At 41.8% G+C, this 21,060-nt stretch overlaps 1 protein-coding gene and 1 long non-coding RNA gene across 2 annotated transcripts in view; one reads left to right on the top strand and one right to left on the bottom strand.

Annotated features, from left to right (window-relative positions):
* Nucleotides 1–21,060, bottom strand: part of LOC309491201 (stonustoxin subunit beta-like) — a 141,544-nt gene that overhangs the window by 1,018 nt on the left and 119,466 nt on the right. The window contains exons 3-14 of the mRNA XM_082160651.1: nucleotides 19,062–20,749; nucleotides 18,921–18,942; nucleotides 17,822–17,918; nucleotides 17,615–17,745; nucleotides 17,425–17,492; nucleotides 16,846–16,956; nucleotides 1,923–2,009; nucleotides 1,594–1,686; nucleotides 997–1,128; nucleotides 308–399; nucleotides 182–210; nucleotides 71–96 (exon numbers count right to left, since the gene is read on the bottom strand). Coding sequence (XP_082016777.1) covers nucleotides 74–96; nucleotides 182–210; nucleotides 308–399; nucleotides 997–1,128; nucleotides 1,594–1,686; nucleotides 1,923–2,009; nucleotides 16,846–16,956; nucleotides 17,425–17,492; nucleotides 17,615–17,745; nucleotides 17,822–17,918; nucleotides 18,921–18,942; nucleotides 19,062–20,749 — 2,573 coding nt within the window. The 3' untranslated portion in view covers nucleotides 71–73. The remainder of the gene's footprint in view (nucleotides 1–70; nucleotides 97–181; nucleotides 211–307; nucleotides 400–996; nucleotides 1,129–1,593; nucleotides 1,687–1,922; nucleotides 2,010–16,845; nucleotides 16,957–17,424; nucleotides 17,493–17,614; nucleotides 17,746–17,821; nucleotides 17,919–18,920; nucleotides 18,943–19,061; nucleotides 20,750–21,060) is intronic.
* Nucleotides 1–21,060, top strand: part of LOC309491306 — a 227,879-nt gene that overhangs the window by 102,766 nt on the left and 104,053 nt on the right. The window lies entirely within an intron of this gene.

Below are 21,060 nucleotides of genomic sequence, written 5' to 3'. Positions count from 1 at the left end.
GATTGTTTATTTGGGAAAACTCCCTAAACTCTAAAAATAAGCAAAAGATGAAAGGGTAAAATAGAAGAACCTCTTATTCATGTGGAAGTTCAGTTGCTGTAACAAAACATTAAAAGCACAAAGTCAGAATAATTATATTGTCATTAAAAATGTTTATGCATCAAAATCCTATGATACTCACTGTGTTTGTACAAGACTAGATAGGCAGATCTGTGAAAAAAATATTCAGTTTGTAATCCATTCAAGTAACATATCTAAAAATATATCAAACTCACAAATGCAGTTGTATAGAGTGAATCTATGGTACCTAGTTGCAATCAATGATTTATCTCGCCACAGAGAAGAAAAGAACGCTCTGAAACCCTTAGGCCTTTCTTTTGAAAGCCTTCCTTCAGGGACCTTTGAATAAAGTTTTGCAGAAACATAAAATGTGAAAAATTCTCCACACCACTGATATACTGTGTTACACATACTATATTTTCAGTCTCAGAAATATATATATAATAAATACAGTATGTTTATGACTATACTGACTACTTTCATTAGACTGGGAAATCTGCAAATTGTAAGACTTTTTAAGCCTGACCACATGGAGTTATTGCAAATCTTAAAGTGTGGCAGTCGTGGCCTAATGGTTAGAGTCAGACTGGTGACCCGAAGGTTGCAGGTTCGATTCTCAATACCAGCACTGAGGTTCCCATGAGCAAGACACCCAACCCCCAATCACTCCCCGGGCGCCACTGGTTGCCCACTGCTCTCTGTGTGTGTGTGTGTGTGTGTGTGTGTGTGTGCGTGTGCGTGCGTGCGTGTTAACCGCATCTGACAATTCATGAGGTATGGTATGATTTACCACACCTGGCCCTCAACTCAACTTTTATTTATAAATCACTATCAAAGCCATTAGAATGGACCAAAGTGACTTCACATGTCACTATCACTGTTCTCAAGTGAATCCATTTTAATTCATGTTCGTAACCATATTTTCATGTTATATACCTGAAAAATGTGGCTGTCATCACATCGATACCATTTTCCATTGTCAGATTTAATGTCAGCATTGTAGTGTCCATCATTTAGTGTACCATAAAGGTTTATTATGGCATAAAGCTCATAGTTGTTGGAGGAAACCTGCAGAGAAACAGAAATCATGCTCTTCATGTCAAATAAACATTAACAAATGATTTTGACAGTCATAGAGAGAGTGTGATTTTCTATATGTGTGCAAACAAATCAAGAAAAGGATTCTCGACATGCAATGGTAGTGGTCAACCCATATATAGCCAAGCCCAATACGTCTGGTGTTTTTCATTATCCTGATTAAATGTACTGAGATATATATTTTTAACTATTATTGTTAGGAGTCTTGCGGATGAAAGATTGACACAAGCTCATGAAGGATACTGTGTTTTGTGCTTTGCTTCTCCCTCCTCATTATTAAACTCTCCAGTCTAATTATAAAAATGGAAACACTATAATACTTGAACATGTACCATCAACATTCTGCAAAATGCAGGTGTTAGTCATTAAAAACCCATATTGGTCGACCACTACTTGCAGACAATCCATCAATCGACATCTGTAATATTAAATTACCTTAGTATATTTAGGAATTGCTGCCAGGTTGTCGTCATTTTGGTAGTTCTTCAATAGTAGTATCAGTGTTTGTGGAAAGTCAATATCACAACTCTGAATGAGCAATTACAAGATGAAGAAAAGTGTGAAGTGTGTATATATAAAATTTTGAGGCTATTCATTTTAGTTAACAATACAGTACAATGAATCTTGTGCAGATATTTGAACATTACATATTCCAACTGTACATTTAACAGGTCTGTCTGAATATGAATAATATCTAATTCCACAGTAAATCTGATTATCTGTACAGTGGTAAACAGATCAGACTCAATGAGAAAAATACTTGCATTTGCCACCGTTGGTTTATCTGAACAGCGACTACAGCGTGGAGAATCTTTACGTATTTCATCAATGCGTGCATTCAAAGCAGATATCTGATCAAAGGAGACAATAATGGTTAATAAACAGGGATAATTCAGCTAAAAAACACTATCACTGTAAAGAAATCAGTTCTTCTACTGTAATAGCAATAATAAATGCACAAATGCAATAATGCAGCAACAGAGATGAGCATGCAATATAATGTACTTTACAGTACGGCGTTTCAGATCCCGTCTCAGTTAATCTCTTAAACTAATTTATGGCTTTACTTACTATATAAATTCATTACAGTGAAACATAACTCACAAAGATCACTATTAGTTCACGAGTGAGCGGGTCACACAGTCTGATCCACTGAGTGGGGCAGGTCTTCCACAGGAACATTTAAAAGTATATGATTTTTTTTCCTTCATAATTAAAACTTCTCAAATTACAATTATTGATACACTTGTTTAATTTATTAGCTTTTTGCCTTTAATAAATAAGATTTTCAAAAGCATTATAGAGAGAACAGTATCAGATCTTTCTTGGCATTGCCATCAAACTTGTTACAACAAGATCAGTGGTAACACTTTATTTTGATAGACGAGTTCACAGAGGAAGCAGTTGTTTCCGGACAGCCTGTTTTAACTGTTGTACAACTTGGTAACACTTTATTTTGATAGTCCGTTTGTTGAGACTTTACTAGTTATTAGTAGCCATTCAGTAGCTTGTCAACAGTGCATCAGTTGACATTCAACAACACTGTTTCAACAGACAAGTAACATACGTTCAACTGACTGCCTATAGACTATAAGGTACAATTCAAGTGTTAATCTACAGATTTTACGAAAAAGTGCCTGTTGACTGTCAATGTTATTTTGCAACAGGTTATTAACCAATTGTCGACTAACTTTCAATTGTCAACTAACTTTCTGTAGATTGAGTACCAACAACTCAAGATCAATCTGTCAGTTAAAAGTCAACAGTCATGTCAGCATATGAAGTATATGATACTGTATATCCTACTCAAGGGGTCTCATGTGCATCAAATTAATGATTATTTTAGCTGATTTAAAAATGTTTTAACCATTTGTAGATAATCTGTTGATTGTCAACTAAAGACTAGATCTGTTGCTTGTCAACAAATAAATTGTTTATGATCAGTAGACTATTAATAGACATTATCCACTAAGTGTTAGTAGATATATTTTAGGACTATCTAATTAAAGTGAAAAAACAGTTTATATCAGTAGAAAGTCTGTAACCTATCAACAGATTGAAAACGTTTGGATAGATGCTGAAACGTATGATACAGACATGTCTGCAACGTAGAATTATTACGAATTCACAGCTACAAAACGTTTTACTTCAAAACGTTTACCTTCACTTCAGCAGCAAAATGGACATGATGTTGACATATCACACAAGGACAATGATAACACCACTGAGCCACAACAACCTCTGCTCACGGACACAATCTCAGCTGAGCCCTGCCCACAGAGCTCACCAGAGACAGACATATTAGAACTGCTTCAAGATTCAGCACCCAAGGACGACTTCCTGGAAAACAGCCAGGGAAGCCAGGACAGCATATCCCAGCCTCCGATAACACCTGAGCAACAGCCCCTTTCACCAGATAATTTTTCCCTCTCGCCAGCAACTCCACTTCTGTGCTTCTCACAGAAAATGGAAGAACTGGTGCATGCTGGAACCAGACTATCCCACTCTTTTGCTGCAAGCCCCCAGATACCAACCAAAAAACGTCAGGCACCTCAAACACCGAAGCCTGCGCGCCGAGCTCGCCCGCCCCCTCCTCCTGTGAGAGCTCTTCGGCCTCTTCGGCCAAAACGCCAGGGCCCACACCCTCCTCCATCTGCTCGAGGTGAACCAAAAACAACTGATACCAGCTCTCAGTGATGTGTTTTGGGTTCCTGCTATGATAACAGTAACTTTCTCAAATGTTTACAGAACAAGCGGGAACCCAGTGTGCCTGTATCTTTCTCTATTGCTGTTCTATTACAAGATAGAAAGTCTAAGGCCTTCAATAGCCGTACAGCAAACCCAACTAATCTGGTGCCTATTACATGTCAAACTAAGATTGCTGTGGGGACAAAAAGTAAGACTGTTAAGTTAGCACTTTTAAACATTCGCTCACTTAAAAATAAATCACTTCTAGTCAACGACTTAATAACCACAAACAACCTGGACTTTATGTTTCTAAATGAAACCTGGCTAGAAGACAGCTGCAGTGCAACAATCCTCAATGAAACAGCCCCTCCTAACTTTACTTTCATGAGTGTCTGCAGAGCTGTTAAGAGAGGTGGGGGTCTAGCTGCTCTTTTTAAAGATATCTATCAATGTAAACAAATATCGTTTGGGAATTACCCGTCTTTTGAATATAATAATAATAATAATACATTTTATTTATAAAAGCACTTTACATTTTAAGGAAAAAATCTCAAAGTGCTACAGGTCTGATCCTAAAAACAATATCTAGACATTTTTAAAATTCGTAAGATCTGCTAAAAAGTAATGTCTTTAGTCCCTTTTTAAAAGTCTCGATGGTCTGTGGTGACCTCAGATGGTCCGGGAGGGCATTCCAAATCCGGGGAGCGGCAGAGCAAAAAGCACGATCGCCCATTGTGCAGAGTTTAGTTTTGGGTATTAAGAGGCGGTTTGAGGTTTGTGATCGGAGAGATCGTGCTGTCGAAGCAGGGGTAAGTAGTTCTTTCAGGTAGGGGGGTGCATTTCCATAGATGCATTGGTGAGTGAGAAGTGAAACCTTATATTCGATCCTAGCAGACACGGGAAGCCAGTGAAGTGTGTGGAGGATGGGAGTGATGTGTTCATACTTTCGCACTCTCATCAGGATCCTAGCAGCGCTGTTCTGGACGTACTGCAGCTTTTGCAGACTCTTGTTGGGGACCCCGATGAGAAGAGCGTTGCAGTAATCCAATCTAGAGGAGACGAAGGCGTGGACCAGTTTCTCAGCATCAGCTAAGGTAAGTGTAGAACGGAGTTTTGCGATATTTCTGAGATGATGAAAGGAGATCTTACAAAGGTTTTTGATATGAACTTCGAAGGTGAGTTGTGGATCAAATCTCACACCGAGATTGGTAACTGTTGTGGAAAGGGGGATATCTTGGCCAGAAATGGTTATACCGGAAAGTGAGGATGACTGAATTTGGTGCGAGGTGCCAATGAGAATTGCTTCAGTTTTGGAACTGTTTAGTTGGAGGAAATTATGTTTCATCCACACCTTTATCTCCTCGAGGCAGGCAGTGAGAGTTGAAAACGGAGATGATGTTGGCGGTGCTGCAGTTGGTTGTGGATCAGATTTCATGTACAGTTGAGTGTCGTCGGCATAGCAGTGAAAAGACACTCCATGGCGGCTGATGACATGTCCGAGTGGCAGAATATAAGTGATAAAGAGAATGGGTCCAAGAACCGACCCCTGAGGTACTCCGCAGGTAACTGTATGTTCCCGGGACCTTGATTTTCCAAGCGAAATGTACTCTTTTCTGTCCGTCAGATATGAATTGAACCAGTCCAAGGCAATTTCAGTAAGTCCAGTGGTTTGATGCAGCCGGTCTAGTAGAATGCCATGGTCCACAGTGTCGAAAGCAGAGGACAGGTCAAGCAGTATGAGAAGGGAAGGTGAGCCAGCATCAGCTGCCATTCGTAGGTCATTTGTGACTCTGACGAGCGCTGTTTCTGTACTATGAGCTGCGCGAAAACCAGATTGGAACTTTTCGAATAGTTGGTTGTTTTTTAGGTGGTCCTGGAGATGAGTTGCAACAACTTTTTCCAAGACTTTTGAAATGAACGGAAGATTTGAAATTGGCCTATAGTTTGATAATATATCAGGAGCAAAAGTGGGTTTTTTCAGAAGTGGTCTGATTATGGCGGTTTTAAGTGCAGATGGAACAATGCCGGACAGGATGGACTGGTTTATTGCAGTGGTAATGAGAGGGCTTAGAATAACGGAGTTTGCTTTGACAAGAGCAGTAGGAAAAGGGTCGAGGAAACAGGTGGTGGATTTCATCCTTTTGATGATCATCTCGACCTCCTGATTCGAAATTTCTGGAAAGCATTTCAGGGGGTCAGTGTCTGGGTACTGTGTTAAAAGGTGCTCCTCGCATTTTACTTATCATTATTTACAGGCCTCCAAAATATTCTCCAGCCTTTGCTGAGGACTTTACAGAACTGTTATCAACAATTACCTCAGAGTTTGACTGTTTTGCCATTGCTGGAGATTTTAACATTCACATAGATAATGCAGAAAACAATATGGCAAAAGAAATCAAAACTGTTTTAAAAACTTTTGATCTGACTCAGCATGTACATGGACCCACACACAATCATGGACACACTCTAGATTTACTTATCAGTAAGGGTCTAAACGTTTCATCGATTGTTATTAAGGATGTAGCACTGTCTGATCATTTCTGTATTTTCTTTGATATATTGATCTCTCCTGCCACTGAAGCTAGATCTGTGTCTGTCAAGAAGAGATGCTTAAATGAGAACACTAGTGTACTATTTATGAAGGCTATATCCTTAACACCAAGCATATCTGCTGACTCTGTTGATTTTCTCCTTGATTCTTTTAACTCAAAAGTTAAAAATATAATTGATGATATTGCTCCTGTTAAAGTCAGGAAGAAGAGTGGCAGACAAAAAGCACCTTGGAGAAACGCAACAGCAGTGCAACAGCAGTTCCAAGATGGCGCCGCGGATGGCTGCCTCGGTGTTGAGCTCTCCAGTTGTTACACTGTTTTTGTTAGTTTGTCCTGTTTTATGTTTGTCATTCGCTATCAGTTATACCAGGGACGAACTGCTGAACATTCGGCAGTGCACACCAACTGATCACCAACCAGTTTTTGATTCTTCTGGCGTTTTGCGGAACATTGTCGTCGGTTGCGCCGCTGCACTGTGGAAACAGTATAAGACGCGCAGGCGTGGGAAGCGAGCCGGCACACTCGTTAAGCTCAGGCAGCGCGGATTCAGAACGGCGCTGCCTAGCATCCATCTGGCGAATGTCCGCTCTCTCCCTAACAAAATGGACGAACTACTTCTGCTCTCACGCAAAAACAAGGACTTTACCAACTCTGCTGCTCTGTGTTTCACGGAAACCTGGCTGAACGAAGCCATTCCGGACAGCGCGTTACATCTACCGGACTTTCAGCTGTTCAGGGCGGATCGCGATATGGAGTCAACGGGGAAAACGCGCGGTGGTGGGACATGCTTTTACATCAACAGAAGGTGGTGTACTGATGTAACTGTGTTAAGGAAGATGTGCTGTCCTGATGTGGAAGTGCTTTTCATTAACTGTAAGCCGTTCTACTCGCCGCGGGAGTTTTCCTCGCTCGTTCTCATCAGTGTTTACATTCCACCGCAAGCACACGTGAGTACGGCGCTGCAACAGCTGGCTGATCTGATCACAGAAACAGAACAACAACACCCGGACTCTGTTCTTATCATTCTCGGAGACTTTAATCAGGCAAAACTCACACGTGAACTGCCTAAATTCAAACAGCACATTACATGCCCCACCAGAGACAATAATATTTTGGACCATTGCTACACCACAACAAAGGATGCATATCGCTCCGTCGCCAGAGCAGCTCTAGGACTTTCCGATCACTGCCTGGTTCATCTTCTACCAACTTACAGGCAAAAACTTAAAACTGCTAAGCCAGTAATAAGGACTGTAAAGAGATGGACCAACGACACAGAGCAGGTCTTACAAGCCTGTTTTGAATGCACTGACTGGAGTGTTTTTGAAGCTGCTGCCAGCGATCTGGACGAGCTCACAGAGACTGTAACATCATACATCAGTTTCTGTGAGGATTTATGCATCCCTACCAGGACTTACTTATCATTCAACAATGATAAACCATGGTTCACACCAAAACTCAGACAGCTTCGTCAGGTCAAAGAAGATGCCTACAGGAGTGGGGATAGGATCTTGTATAATCAGGCCAGGAACACATTGACAAAGGAGATTGAAGTGGCTAAGAAGAGCTATGCCAAAAAGCTGGAAAACCAGTTTTCCTCCAACGACCCTGCATCAGTGTGGAAAGGCCTGAAAGACATTACCAACTACAAGACACCATCCCCCAGCATCGACAGCAACAAGCATCTTGCGAACGAGCTGAATGTCTTTTACTGTAGATTTGAGACCCCCGATCAGACACCCCATACCCGCCCTGACCATCTCTCTACACAGCCATCAACACCTCCAGCCATCCCCCTCCCCTCCCCCCCTGCACTTCAGATCAGTGAGGATAATGTGCGTCAGATCTTCAGGAAACAGAAGAGAAGGAAAGCACCAGGCCCAGACGGTGTTTCGGCAGCCTGTCTGAATACCTGCGCTGACCAGCTGGCCTCTATCTTCTCAATGATCTTCAACAGATCACTGGAGCAGTGCAAAGTCCCTTTCTGCTTTAAACGCTCCACCATCATCCCAATCCCGAAGAAACCAAAGATCACAGGACTCAATGACTACAGACCTGTTGCCTTAACATCTGTGGCCATGAAGTCATTCGAAAGACTGGTGTTAGCATATCTGAAGGACATCACTGGACCCTTGCTGGACCCCCTGCAGTTTGCCTACAGAGCAAACCGGTCTGTGGATGATGTGGTCAATATGGGACTGCATTACACCCTACAACATCTGGACAAACCAGGGACCTATGCAAGGATTCTGTTCGTGGACTTTAGTTCTGCCTTCAACACCATCGTCCCATCACTGCTCCAGACCAAACTGACCCAGCTCTCTGTCCCTAGCTCCATCTGTCAATGGATCACCAGCTTTCTGACAGACAGACAACAGCTAGTCAGAATGGGCAAAATCACGTCCGACAGCCGCACCATCAGCACCGGTGCTCCACAGGGATGTGTTCTCTCACCACTGCTCTTCTCCCTGTACACAAATGACTGCACCTCTAAAGACACCTCTGTCAAGCTCCTGAAGTTTGCGGACGACACTACTGTTATCGGACTCATCCGGAACGGTGACGAGTCTGCGTACAGACAGGAGTTGGAGCAGCTGGCTCTTTGGTGCAGTTATAACAACCTGGAGCTGAACACGCTCAAAACAGTGGAGATGATCGTGGACTTCAGGAGAAACCCCCCTGCACTCCCTTCACTCACCATCATGGACAGCACTGTGACTGCAGTAGAGTCATTCAGGTTCCTGGGCACCACCATCTCTCAGGATCTGAAGTGGGACACTCACATAGACTCTATTGTGAAGAAAGCCCAACAGAGACTGTACTTCCTGCGTCAGCTGAGGAAATTCAACCTGCCACAGGAGCTGCTCGTACAGTTCTACTCAGCTGTCATCCAGTCCATCCTCTGCACTTCCATCACCGTCTGGTTCGGCTCTGCTACCAAAACCGACCTCCGTAGACTACAGCGGATAGTTCGGACTGCTGAGCGAATCATTGGCACTACCCTTCCCACACTCAAAGTACTGCACTCATCCAGAGTGAGTAAAAGGGCTCGCAAAATCACTCTGGACCCGTCACACCCAGCACACTTTCTGTTTGAACTGTAACCGTCTGGTCGACGCTACAGAGCACCGAGCACAAAAACAACCAGACACAGGAAAAGTTTCTTTCCCCAGGCCATCTACCTCATGAACACTTAAATGTTCCCCTACTGTGGAACAAACATGTGCAATACTTCCCTCAGACATTTCATTATAGCACCTTATAACTTTATTTATAATTTATAATCTTTTATTTTTATTTTATTTTTTCTATTTTTTTATTTATACCTATGTTACTTGTCACTTGTCTTGTCACTTTATATTGTATGTGTACTGGAAGCTACTGTCACCAAGACAAATTCCTCGTATGCGCAAGCATACTTGGCAATAAAGCTCTTTCTGATTCTGATTCTGATTCTGAAATATGAAAAGACAATGCAGAAAAGCAGAGCGCATGTGGCGGAAGACAAAACTTGTAGTCCATTATAACATCTACAAAGACAGCCTGCTTTCAATATGGAACTAGGCAAAGCTAGACAGACTTTCTTCTCAAATATTATAAACAGCAATTTAAACAACACACGCACTCTTTTTGCTACTGTAGAGAGACTGACAAACCCCCCCCAAGCCAGATTCCCAGTGAAATGCTCTCAGACAACAAGTGCAGTGAGTTTGCTTCTTTCTTCGCTGAGAAAATCAATAATATCAGAAAGGTGATCAGCACATCCTTGAGTTGCACTGAGGTCAGACAGATCAGACCACCTGAGAAAGTAGTTACTATGTCTGACTTCAAAGAAATTGATGGCAAAATTTTGGAAGAAACCGTACAACACCTTAAAACATCAACATGCGCTCTTGACACACTTCCCACATCTTTTCTCAAAAGTGTGCTAAACAGTTTAGAAGCAGATCTCCTAGAAGTGGTAAATGCCTCACTTCTTTCTGGGAGTTTTCCAAACTCCCTGAAAACTGCAGTTGTCAAGCCCCTCCTGAAAAAGAGCAATCTGGATAAGACCATATTAAGCAACTATAGACCGATCTCAAATCTTCCTTTCATAGGCAAGATCATTGAAAAAGTTGTCTTCAATCAGCTGAACAAATTCTTAAGCTCGAATGGATACTTTGACAATTTTCAATCTGGTTTCTGACTGCATCACAGCACAGAGACAGCGCTCATAAAGATAATAAACGGTATTCGCTTAAATACTGATTCAGGAAAATTATCAGTGCTGGTACTACTCGACCTCAGTGCTGCATTTGACACTGTCGATCATAACATACTTCTTGACAGGCTGGAAAACTGGGTGGGGCTTTCTGGGATAGTCCTAAAATGGTTCAGGTCATACTTAGATGGAAGAGGTTATTATGTGAGTATAGGAGACCATAAGTCTGAGTGGACATCCATGACATGCGGAGTCCCTCAAGGCTCAATTCTTGCACCACTCCTGTTCAACCTGTATATGCTCCCAATGAGCCAAATAATGAGAAATAACCACATTGCTTACCACAGCTATGCAGACGACACACAGCTGTACTTAGCCCTATCGCCTAATGATTACAGCCCCATTGACTCCTTGTGCCGATGCATTGACGAAGTCAACAGTTGGATGTGTCAAAACTTTCTTCAATTAAACAAAGACAAAACTGAAGTTATTGCGTTTGGAAACAAAGATGAAGTTCTCAAGGTGAACGCATACCTTCACTCTAGGGGTCAAACAACTAAACATCAAGTCAGGAATCTTGGTGTGACACTAGAGTCAGACCTTAGTTTCAGTAGTCATGTCAAAGCAATAACTAAATCAGCATACTATCATCTGAAAAATATTGCAAGAATTAGATGCTTTGTTTCCAGACAAGACTTAGAGAAACTTGTGCATGCTTTCATCACCAGCAGGGGGGATTATTGTAATGGACTCCTCACTGGCCTTCCCAAAAAGACCATAAGACAGTTGCAGCTCATACAGAACGCTGCCACTAGGATTCTGAGCAGAACCAGAAAATATGAACATATCACACCAGTCCTCAGGTCTTTACACTGGCTCCCAGTTACATTTAGGATTGATTTTAAAGTATTATTACTGGTATATAAATCATTCAATGGCCTAGGACCTCAATACATTGCAGATATGCTCACTGAATATAAACCCAACAGATCACTCAGATCATTAGGATCATATCAGCTAGAAATACCAAGGGTTCACTCTAAACATGGTGAGTCTGCTTTTAGCTATTATGCTGGAACCAGCTTCCAGAAGAGATCAGATGTGCTCCTACAGTGGTCACATTCAAATCCAGACTCAAAACACTTCTGTTTAGCTATGCATTTACTGAATGAGCACTGTGCCACTGTTCGTCCGACTGTTTGTACTGTACTGTATTTTATTTTATTTTTCTAAACTGTTTTAATTATTCTTATTTCTTTTTATTATTTTAATTTCTTCTATGTAAAGCACTTTGAATTGCCATTGTGTATGAAATGTGCTATATAAATAAACTTGCCTTGCCTTGCCTTACGAATCAAAGATATCTGTATCATTTCCCTTATACTGTTTTATAGATAAATGTAAGTTCCCTTAACCCTACTCCCAAACCTAAATATAAATTACTCATTTTATACAGAATATAAAAAGAATAAAACACTTTATGGACAGAGATGTGTAGGGTAATGCCAGTTTTATTAATAGCATTAAAATATATTTTGAGCCACTAACATTAATCCTACTCCTGCCCCTAAACCTACCCATAACCATTTCTTAAAACTGTGCAGGCTAAAATTATGAAGAAAAACAACAGATGTGTAATCATAATAATTTATTGCGAAAATGTAAATCGGTACCAAAAGTCGCTCAAATGACGATGTGTTGAAGTCCTCTCTGGCAGTATATAATAGTTTTGTATAAGGGACAGAGCAGAATTTAAGTTATTAATCCATGAAAATGTTAACCCAGCTTCCCTCTGCGTGAAGACGGCGCGCGCGCTTCTGCATTTCAATGTTGTTTCAACTGAAACACGGCATGCTGCAATCTGTGACGAAGCAGGCGAGAGCCAATGAGCGTTTGATATCACTGCCGTAAAACATAACGCTTCTTGAGGGCGCAATTTTTGAATTTAAATTCATCACGAGCGCGGGATTTGACATTTATGGTCGCTGCTGAGAATGGAGATGGAGACCGCTGGATGTGGATGAAGGGCTGAATTTGGATCTGTTTCTTGCTTGCGTATGGATTATAAAGAGTTGGATTACATCTAACGTTACGTTAGCTAATAAAAAATATGTATTTTGTTAATTTATATTGTCCATCCATCCATCCATCCATCCATCCATCTTCTTCCGCTTATCCGGAGCCGGGTCGCGGGGGCAGCAGTCTAAGCAGGGATGCCCAGACTTCCCTCTCCCTAGACACTTCCTCCAGCTCTTCCGGGGGGACACCGAGGCGTTCCCAGGCCAGCCGGGAGACATAGTCCCTCCAGCGTGTCCTAGGTCTACCCCGGGGTCTCCTCCCGGTGGGACATGCCCGGAACACCTTCCCGGGAAGGCGTCCAGGAGGCATCCGGAAAAGATGCCCGAGCCACCTCAGCTGGCCCCTCTCGATGTGGAGGAGCAGCGGCTCTACTCTGAGCTCCTCCCGAGTGACTGAGCTTCTCACCCTATCTCTAAGGGATTGCCCAGCCACCCTGCGGAGAAAGCTCATTTCGGCCGCCTGTATACGGGATCTTGTCCTTTCGGTCATAACCCACAGCTCATGACCATAGGTGAGAGTAGGAACGTAGATTGACCGGTAAATCGAGAGCTTCGACTTACGGCTCAGCTCCTTCTTCACCACAACAGACCTGTACAGCGACCGCATTACTGCAGAAGCTGCACCGATCCGTCTGTCAATCTCCCGTTCCATCCTTCCCTCACTCGTGAACAAGACCCCAAGATACTTGAACTCCTCCACTTGAGGCAGGAACTCTCCACCAACCTGAAGCGGGCAAACCACCCTTTTCCGACTGAGAACCATGGCCTCGGATTTGGAGGTGCTGATTCTCATCCCAGCCGCTTCACACTCGGCTGCAAACCGTCCCAGTGCATGCTGAAGGTCCTGGTCTGATGGGGCCAACACGACAACATCATCCGCAAAGAGCAGAGATGAAATTGTGTGGTCCCCAAACCTGACCCCCTCCGGCCCCTGGCTGCGCCTAGAAATTCTGTCCATAAAAGTTATGAACAGAACCGGCGACAAAGGGCAGCCCTGCCGGAGTCCAACATGCACCGGGAACAAGTCTGACTTATTGCCGGCAATGCGAACCAAGCTCCTGCTCCGGTCGTACAGGGACCGGGTAGCCCTTAGCAAAGGGCCCCGAACCCCATACTCCCAGAGCACCCTCCACAAGATGCCGCGAGGGACACAGTCGAATGCCTTCTCCAAATCAACAAAGCACATGTGGATTGGTTGGGCAAACTCCCATGAACCCTCCAGCACCCTGTAGAGGGTATAGAGCTGGTCCAGTGTTCCACGACCAGGACGAAAACCACACTGTTCCTCCTGAATCTGAGGTTCTACTATCGGCCGGATTCTCCTCTCCAGTACCCTGGAATAGACTTTCCCGGGGAGGCTGAGAAGTGTGATCCCCCTATAGTTGGAGCACACCCTCCGGTCCCCCTTCTTAAAAAGAGGGACCACCACCCCGGTCTGCCAGTCCAAAGGTACTGTCCCCTACCGCCACGCGATGCTGCAGAGGCGTGTCAGCCAAGACAGCCCCACAACATCCAGAGACTTGAGGTACTCAGGGCGGATCTCATCCACCCCCGGTGCCTTGCCACCGAGGAGTTTCTTGACTACCTCGGTGACTTCAGCTTGGGTGATGGACGAGTCTGCCTCCAAGTCCTCAGCCTCTGCTTCCTCAATGGAAGACGTGACGGCGGGATTGAGGAGATCCTCGAAGTATTCCTTCCACCGTCCGGTGATATCCCCAGTCGAGGTCAACAGCTGCCCACCTCCACTGTAAACAGCGTTGGTAGGGCACTGCTTCCCCCTCCTGAGGCGCCGGACGGAAGCGACCCTCTCGTTCACCGGGGTGAACTCCAACACATGGCGGCTGAGCTGGGGGGCTATAAGCAAACCCACACCAGCCTGCCGCCTCTCACCATGGGCAACTCCAGAGTGGTGAAGAGTCCATCCTCTCTCGAGGAGTGTGGTTCCAGAGCCCAAGCTGTGCGTAGAGGTGATCCCAACTATCTCTAGTCGGAATCTCTGAACCTCACGCACAATCTCAGGCTCCTTCCCCGCCAGAGAGGTGACGTTCCATGTCCCTAGAGCTAGATTCCGCGTCCAGGGATCGGGTTGTCTAGGCCCCCGCCTTCGACTGCCGCCCGATCCACTTTGCACTGGCCCCTTACGGTCCCTCCTGCAGGTGGTGGGTCCACGGGAGGGTGGCCCCACGTCGCTCCTTCGGGCTGAGCCCGGCCGGACCCCATGGGGGGAGGCCCGACCACCAGGCGCTCGCATACGAGCCCCAACCCCGGGCCTGGCTCCAGGGTGGGGCCCCGGCTGCGCCATGCCAGGCGACGTCACGGTCCTCAATTTTGTTGGCATCATAAGAGTTTTTGAACCGCTCTTAGTCTGACCCGTCACCTAGGACCTGTTTGCCTTGGGAGACCCTACCAGGGGCATATAGCCCCAGACAACATAGCTCCTAGAGTCGTTCGGGTACTCAAACCCCCCCACCACGATAAGGTGGCAGTTCAAGGAGGGGCTTGATTTATATTGTGTTTTGGTGTATTATGGTTCTATAGGAGAAAACGCCTTTTGTGTCTCACCGTAACGTTAAATAAACTAAATGTTACAAAATGGTTAAACGATTAAAGAAGGTATTGTTAAGGGTTTAAACTATAGTCTTGTCTGTTAATCCTTCGAAGCAAGTTTGCAGCAGGAACAGAGATTATTTCTTAAACGAGTAACTGTTATAACGTTAAACTGCATTTAATAAATGCGATTTTCTGTAAAACTTACTGTCATGAAAGGCTAAATGTTTTAATTAATAATTATTGTTATTTGTTGTTTATAACTTTTGATCTTGGCCTCGGGCATTTGAAATGATGTAGACTATTGAGAGTTTTCTAATTTAATGCTCAATATATTTTTTTTCACATAATCAGATGGTTTAGATGTGATTGTGATATCCTAGTAAATAATGGGTTGTATTATTTTTTATTTAATAAAAGTGATTTTTTTTCTCTCTGATGTGCTGGCCCATAGTGTTTGTTCTACTTCAGTCAAGTTAGGTATGCAATCTGTTGATAGGTTATAGACTTTCTACTGATATCAACTGTCTTTCACTGTAATTAGATAGTCCTAAAAGATATCTACTAACACTTAGTGGATAATGTCTATTAATAGTCAACTGATCATAAACAATATATTATTCTGTTGATAGGTTATAGACTTTTTACTGATATAAACTCTTTTTCACTTTAATTAGATAGTCCTAAAATATATCTACTAACGCTTAGTTGAGAATGTCTATTAATAGTCTACTGATCATAAACAATTTATTTGTTGACAAGCAACAAATAAGCAACTACATGTAATCTTTAGTTGACTATCAACAGATTATCTACAAATGGTTCAAACATTTTTAAATCAGCTAAAATAATTATTAATTTGATGCACATGAGACCCCTTGAGTAGGATATACAGTATCATATACTTCATATGCTGACATGACTGTTGACTTTTAACTGACAGATTGATCTTGAGTTGTTGGTACTCAATCTACAGAAAGTTAGTCGCCAATTGGTTAATAACCTGTTGCAAAATAATATTGACAGTCAACAGGCACTTTTTCGTAAAATCTGTAGATTAACACTTGAATTGTCCCTTATAGTCTATAGGCAGTCAGTTGAACGTATGTTACTTGTCAGTTGAAACAGTGTTGTTGAATGTCAACTGATGCACTGTTGACAAGCTACTGAATGGCTACTAATAACTAGTAAAGTCTCAACAAACGGACTATCAAAATAAAGTGTTACCAAGTTGTACAACAGTTAAAACAGGCTGTCCGGAAACAACTGCTTCCTCTGTGAACTCGTCTCGCTCGCCTCGCCTCTGGGACAGGTCTTCAGGAGGATTCTAAGCTATCCTGGGTTTACAAGCTACTTTTAGTGTGTATACAGCCCCTGATGAATGCTGTAGGAGTGAAACTAAAAATGGCTCAATGAACTATGGCAGATATATCAGTGTATATGACCCCGTGAAATAAAGGAGACCACGAACAGGCAAACTAATGAAAATGTATAACTTTTAGCCAACTCGGTCTAAAGATGTTCTGAGACCATTTTCGAAAAATCAGTCCTCATATACTTGCAAGAGGAATATTAAAATAATTCAGAAAAAAATCAGAACTGACCAGCAGTATCTACTTACCACATGTCTTGATGTGAGGCTGATTCTCACTGTGAAAAAATCACTCTGTTCTGGTATCATTCTTTTGCATGAATTGCATGTACCAGTTTTCTTCACTTTGACCTTAAAAATCTACAGGGTGTCAAAACAAGACATTATTATTAACCTTTAGATTATTTTATTGCCATGTCAACATTTGCAAAATCTAGTGGTTTTATAGCCATATTAATTATAACATCACATAGGTTTTAAAAAGATCATTATCTGAATCTGGCTATTCTTCATATTAGACGTTTGCCACACATTTCATAGTTTTATTTCAGAACAAATGGTTGCAATGAAACAGTCAATGTTTAATCTCTGCATGTCATTGTCATGTCAAGTACTCAAGGTTCTCAAACAAATTCACTAAGACCATGTGTATTCAGGCATTCACATCTCCTGTTGGTCAAATAAATGTCTTTGTGCAAAGTGAATTAGAAACTTATGCATGCACAGTTAGTTAATGCCATCCAGTAACTTAAATAATCATAATAAGAAATCATTGCAAACATTTGGCAGTCAAAGTGACAGAATGAACATGAAGAAACTTAAATTCACCTCAGAGAGTTCAGGAGTCTTGCTCAGAATCAACTCTAGATATGTTGCTGCATCTTCGTGTTTATAAACTGTTTTTTTTGTTGTTGTTGTTTTGGGGGGGGGAAGGAAGCATATAACAAACATATATTAAAATGGCTAAACAGAATTTATTATCTGCCAGAACTTACAAAAAGGGTATTTGGGGACCAACCGTCTGTGATGCCAAGGCTCTTTGAGATCGCGACTGTTGAAACTGGATAATACTCTTTGTCTAATTTATTAAACAGTGACTTCAGCTCTTCAATGAAGTCTCCATCAGAGGAATCATCTCTTCTCTCCAGTCTAAACATTATATTACATGTTTGATGTATTTGATGTAGTCACAACCATATAAAACAAGTGAGAGTTATTTCTTTACCTCATTACACCTTCCCTGTATTCCTGCATCATGAAGAGGGTTTGCAGAACTGCGTTCAAGTAGCTGGTCGACCCTTGATTCATCAAGCCACAATATTCTTAAACAAAAAATTTTTTATTAGTATTTAGCTCTAGTGGTGTACAATCATTTAAAGTTTAAAGGTTTTAAGGTTTTTAAATCAACATTCACATGGTTTAATGAGAGGATATTCTCATGGCTCTATGAGAGGATATATATAAATATAATAATATATTCAAGTGCATGAACACAAACACTTCCATCTAAGCTAGCTTTATTTCATTAATTGTTTTGGTTTCTGAAGTGTAGCAACACTCTTCTACAGTCAGTGGTCTCCTTTAACTCAATTACTGTAATGGTGGAACAACATATTGAAGAAAATCTTTGTTGGTAAATCAAGTTAGTTTGTTAAACTGATGCCTTTTAATGGCACAAACATCTGAAGGAAACTTTACCACCCATTGTGTTCTGAGGTTTGTTACTGACACAAGAACACACATTATTTGCAAGTTTACATTGCATTGGTCAAGCATTCACATCAAAATGTTCGTACAGTAAACCCTTACAATGCAAGTCTTTGGGGTGAATTTGCAGCAATGAAATTTTTTTAAAATATGAAACCCTTTACTCACTGTTCTGAAAGTATAATAACACTTTCAGACACAAGTCTGCAAAGACAAGTGTTAAAAAAGGACTTTGACTTTGATGTTGATTAATGATGGTGTATCCCTGGTTTCAATCATTAGATTCTTCATTCGTTGTGCTTGATGCAGAATAATGTTTATTGTGGTTTGTATAGTTGTATTCGTGATCGGAGATTAATGGTGTCAATGTTGCTTGTTGACTGAACCAGAGATTAATCATATTCAGTTGTTTGAACTAACTGAACTTAATTGCCCATGATGACATTTAACACCACAATTGTATAAATACTGGGTAGAGACATTTATTACAGCACAATAAAGAAGGCCAGAGAGCTGAATTATTTTTTCGCCAATGTGATTAATAATAGCAATGCATTTTTTGATTTTAGAGTGAATCACTACTGAAATAATATAAAATAACTTCAAAAATTACTCACCCATAATAGACCTGTTCCTTCCCTGAAAGAAGCATTTGATACTCATTAACAAAATGAGGCAAATTATATCCAAGATGAGAAGTAATCTATTACTATTCTCACAAAGCTATACATTTTGTTTTTGATGAATGATCATCATACCTCTGTGGTGACGCTGATGACATCACTGTATACGGTGTAGTCGAGTTTCCCCAGCGCTGCAAATTTGATCTCATACTCAGTTCCTGCCCTCAGATCAGTCAGAGTAACTGTGTTTTTATCCACAGGTTTATACGACCAGTCTGTCTCTTCCTTTGGTTTGTACAGTATTCTGAGCTCTACTGTAGCAGGACATGATGGAGGAACCTTCAGAACCACACTATTATCTTTGATCTCTTCAGTGATTGGACAGGCTGGTTTGGATGGAGGAATAAAGCAAACAGCTTCATCACATTCACTTTCATACAGCAGAATGCAGGAACCTGGATTATTCTTCATTTCCTTGGAGGACACAATGAATTTGGCTGATTTACGGTCTTTTGAATCAATCAAGTTCTTAAATATCTTCAGGTTGCTCCTCAGTGTCTTTTGAATCTCAGGAGTGAGCCAAGACTTCTGCTCTGGATCAGGGCTGTTCTCATCAGTTTCTACATTTGTTAAAGGATTCAAATAGGCCTTTTGTTTAGGTAGGAGTACGTCTGAGCAGTTCAGTGATGTGAATGTGTAACAGACCACATTTCCAACCTCCAGATCCATCGAAATCAGATCTATGTTGTCTTCTACCTGTGCACCAGCATCCTTCAGCTGTCTGAGCATTAGTTTAATGACATCAGACTCTCTTTCTCTCTCTTTCAGCCATTCTGCCAGGTCTTGTCCTCTGAATGGAGATTGATCATTTTCTTGTAGAAGATCATTCAGGTCAGTTTCCTTCATCACGTCTCCACGGATGTTTGGCAGCAGAGAGCCGAGTTTCTTCATGAGTCTCAGTTTGTACATGTCGCAGTTTTGCTTCATTTGCAGGATTTTATCATGGAATTCAGCAAAAGTCGAGGCAGGCGAGTCTTCCAGAAGATCACTGCATTTCATCTCAGTTGCATTTAAACTCTCCATCACTGATTCAATCGCCATGATTAGATCCATGCTGATGTCTCTCTGAAGCTTGGAAGCTTTTGAGAGAAGTTTGTCCAGAGGAAAAAGCCAAACTCTCAGAGGAACCGCCAGCTCTTTCTTTTCTCCCAGCAGGTTTGGAAGATCAGTGTAAACCATCAACGCATCTTCAAAAGAGGTCGGGTTAGATGGTAGCTGGAAGTCACCATAAAACGTGCATGTGAATTTTTGGACTGCTTTCTTCTGAGAGTCATTCATCTTCAGATTAACGTTTACGTCTACTGAAATTAATTTGAGCTTCTCAAAGGCCACTTTTGCTTCTCCTTCTACTGTCTTTATTTCCTCATCTGATGAAACTTCTCTATCAAACACAAAGCAGGCGTCTGCTCCATACAGCACTGCTGTCACCACGTGTGTCGCTGCGTCATTATCAAACACCTCGTGATGAACTATATTTTCAGGTGCCAAGTGGTTCATGGTCAGTTCTTCAAACCTGCTGGTTGAATGATAATGTAGCGACAGTCTTTGTTGTTTGAAAGACTTCTTGGTGTCGTTGAGATATTTGGCTGCTCCAGTGACATTGATGAGTCCACCTAAAACACTCAGTTTCAGAGAGCCGTCAATGTTCAGTAAGCTTGATTTGTCCTTAATAGAGTCTGAAGCTGTGACTTTGAATTGTGTGTTAATTTGGGGACGGACGCGTAGACTCTGCTGTAGCTTTTCTTGATCCCACAGTGTGATTCCTGCAAAAGTATAAAGTGTTTAATACAGTCGAGTCATTATTTATGTCTATAAACACAATATTGATTAAATACTCCCACTGTAGGGCTATGTGCATCTGTTGTAAAAAAAAAGAAAAAAAAAAAAGCTTTCTGATTTTTTTTTACATTTCAAAATAAAATAACAAGTTTGCTTATTTGGTACATGCTTATTGTCACGACACACACACGAGAAAGACAGATCCAAGTGCAGTGATATTTATTGGGTAATCCACAATCGTATTCAGTCCAGGCAAGGGTAAAACCATAAAAACAATCCAAGAAACAAAACAAGA

The sequence above is a fragment of the Leuciscus leuciscus genome (genome assembly GCF_965113295.1).
Source record: "Leuciscus leuciscus genome assembly, chromosome: 25".
NCBI lineage: Eukaryota > Metazoa > Chordata > Actinopteri > Cypriniformes > Leuciscidae > Leuciscus > Leuciscus leuciscus.
Note: the sequence above shows the minus strand (reverse complement) of the source record. Positions and strands in the feature narration are given on the sequence as shown.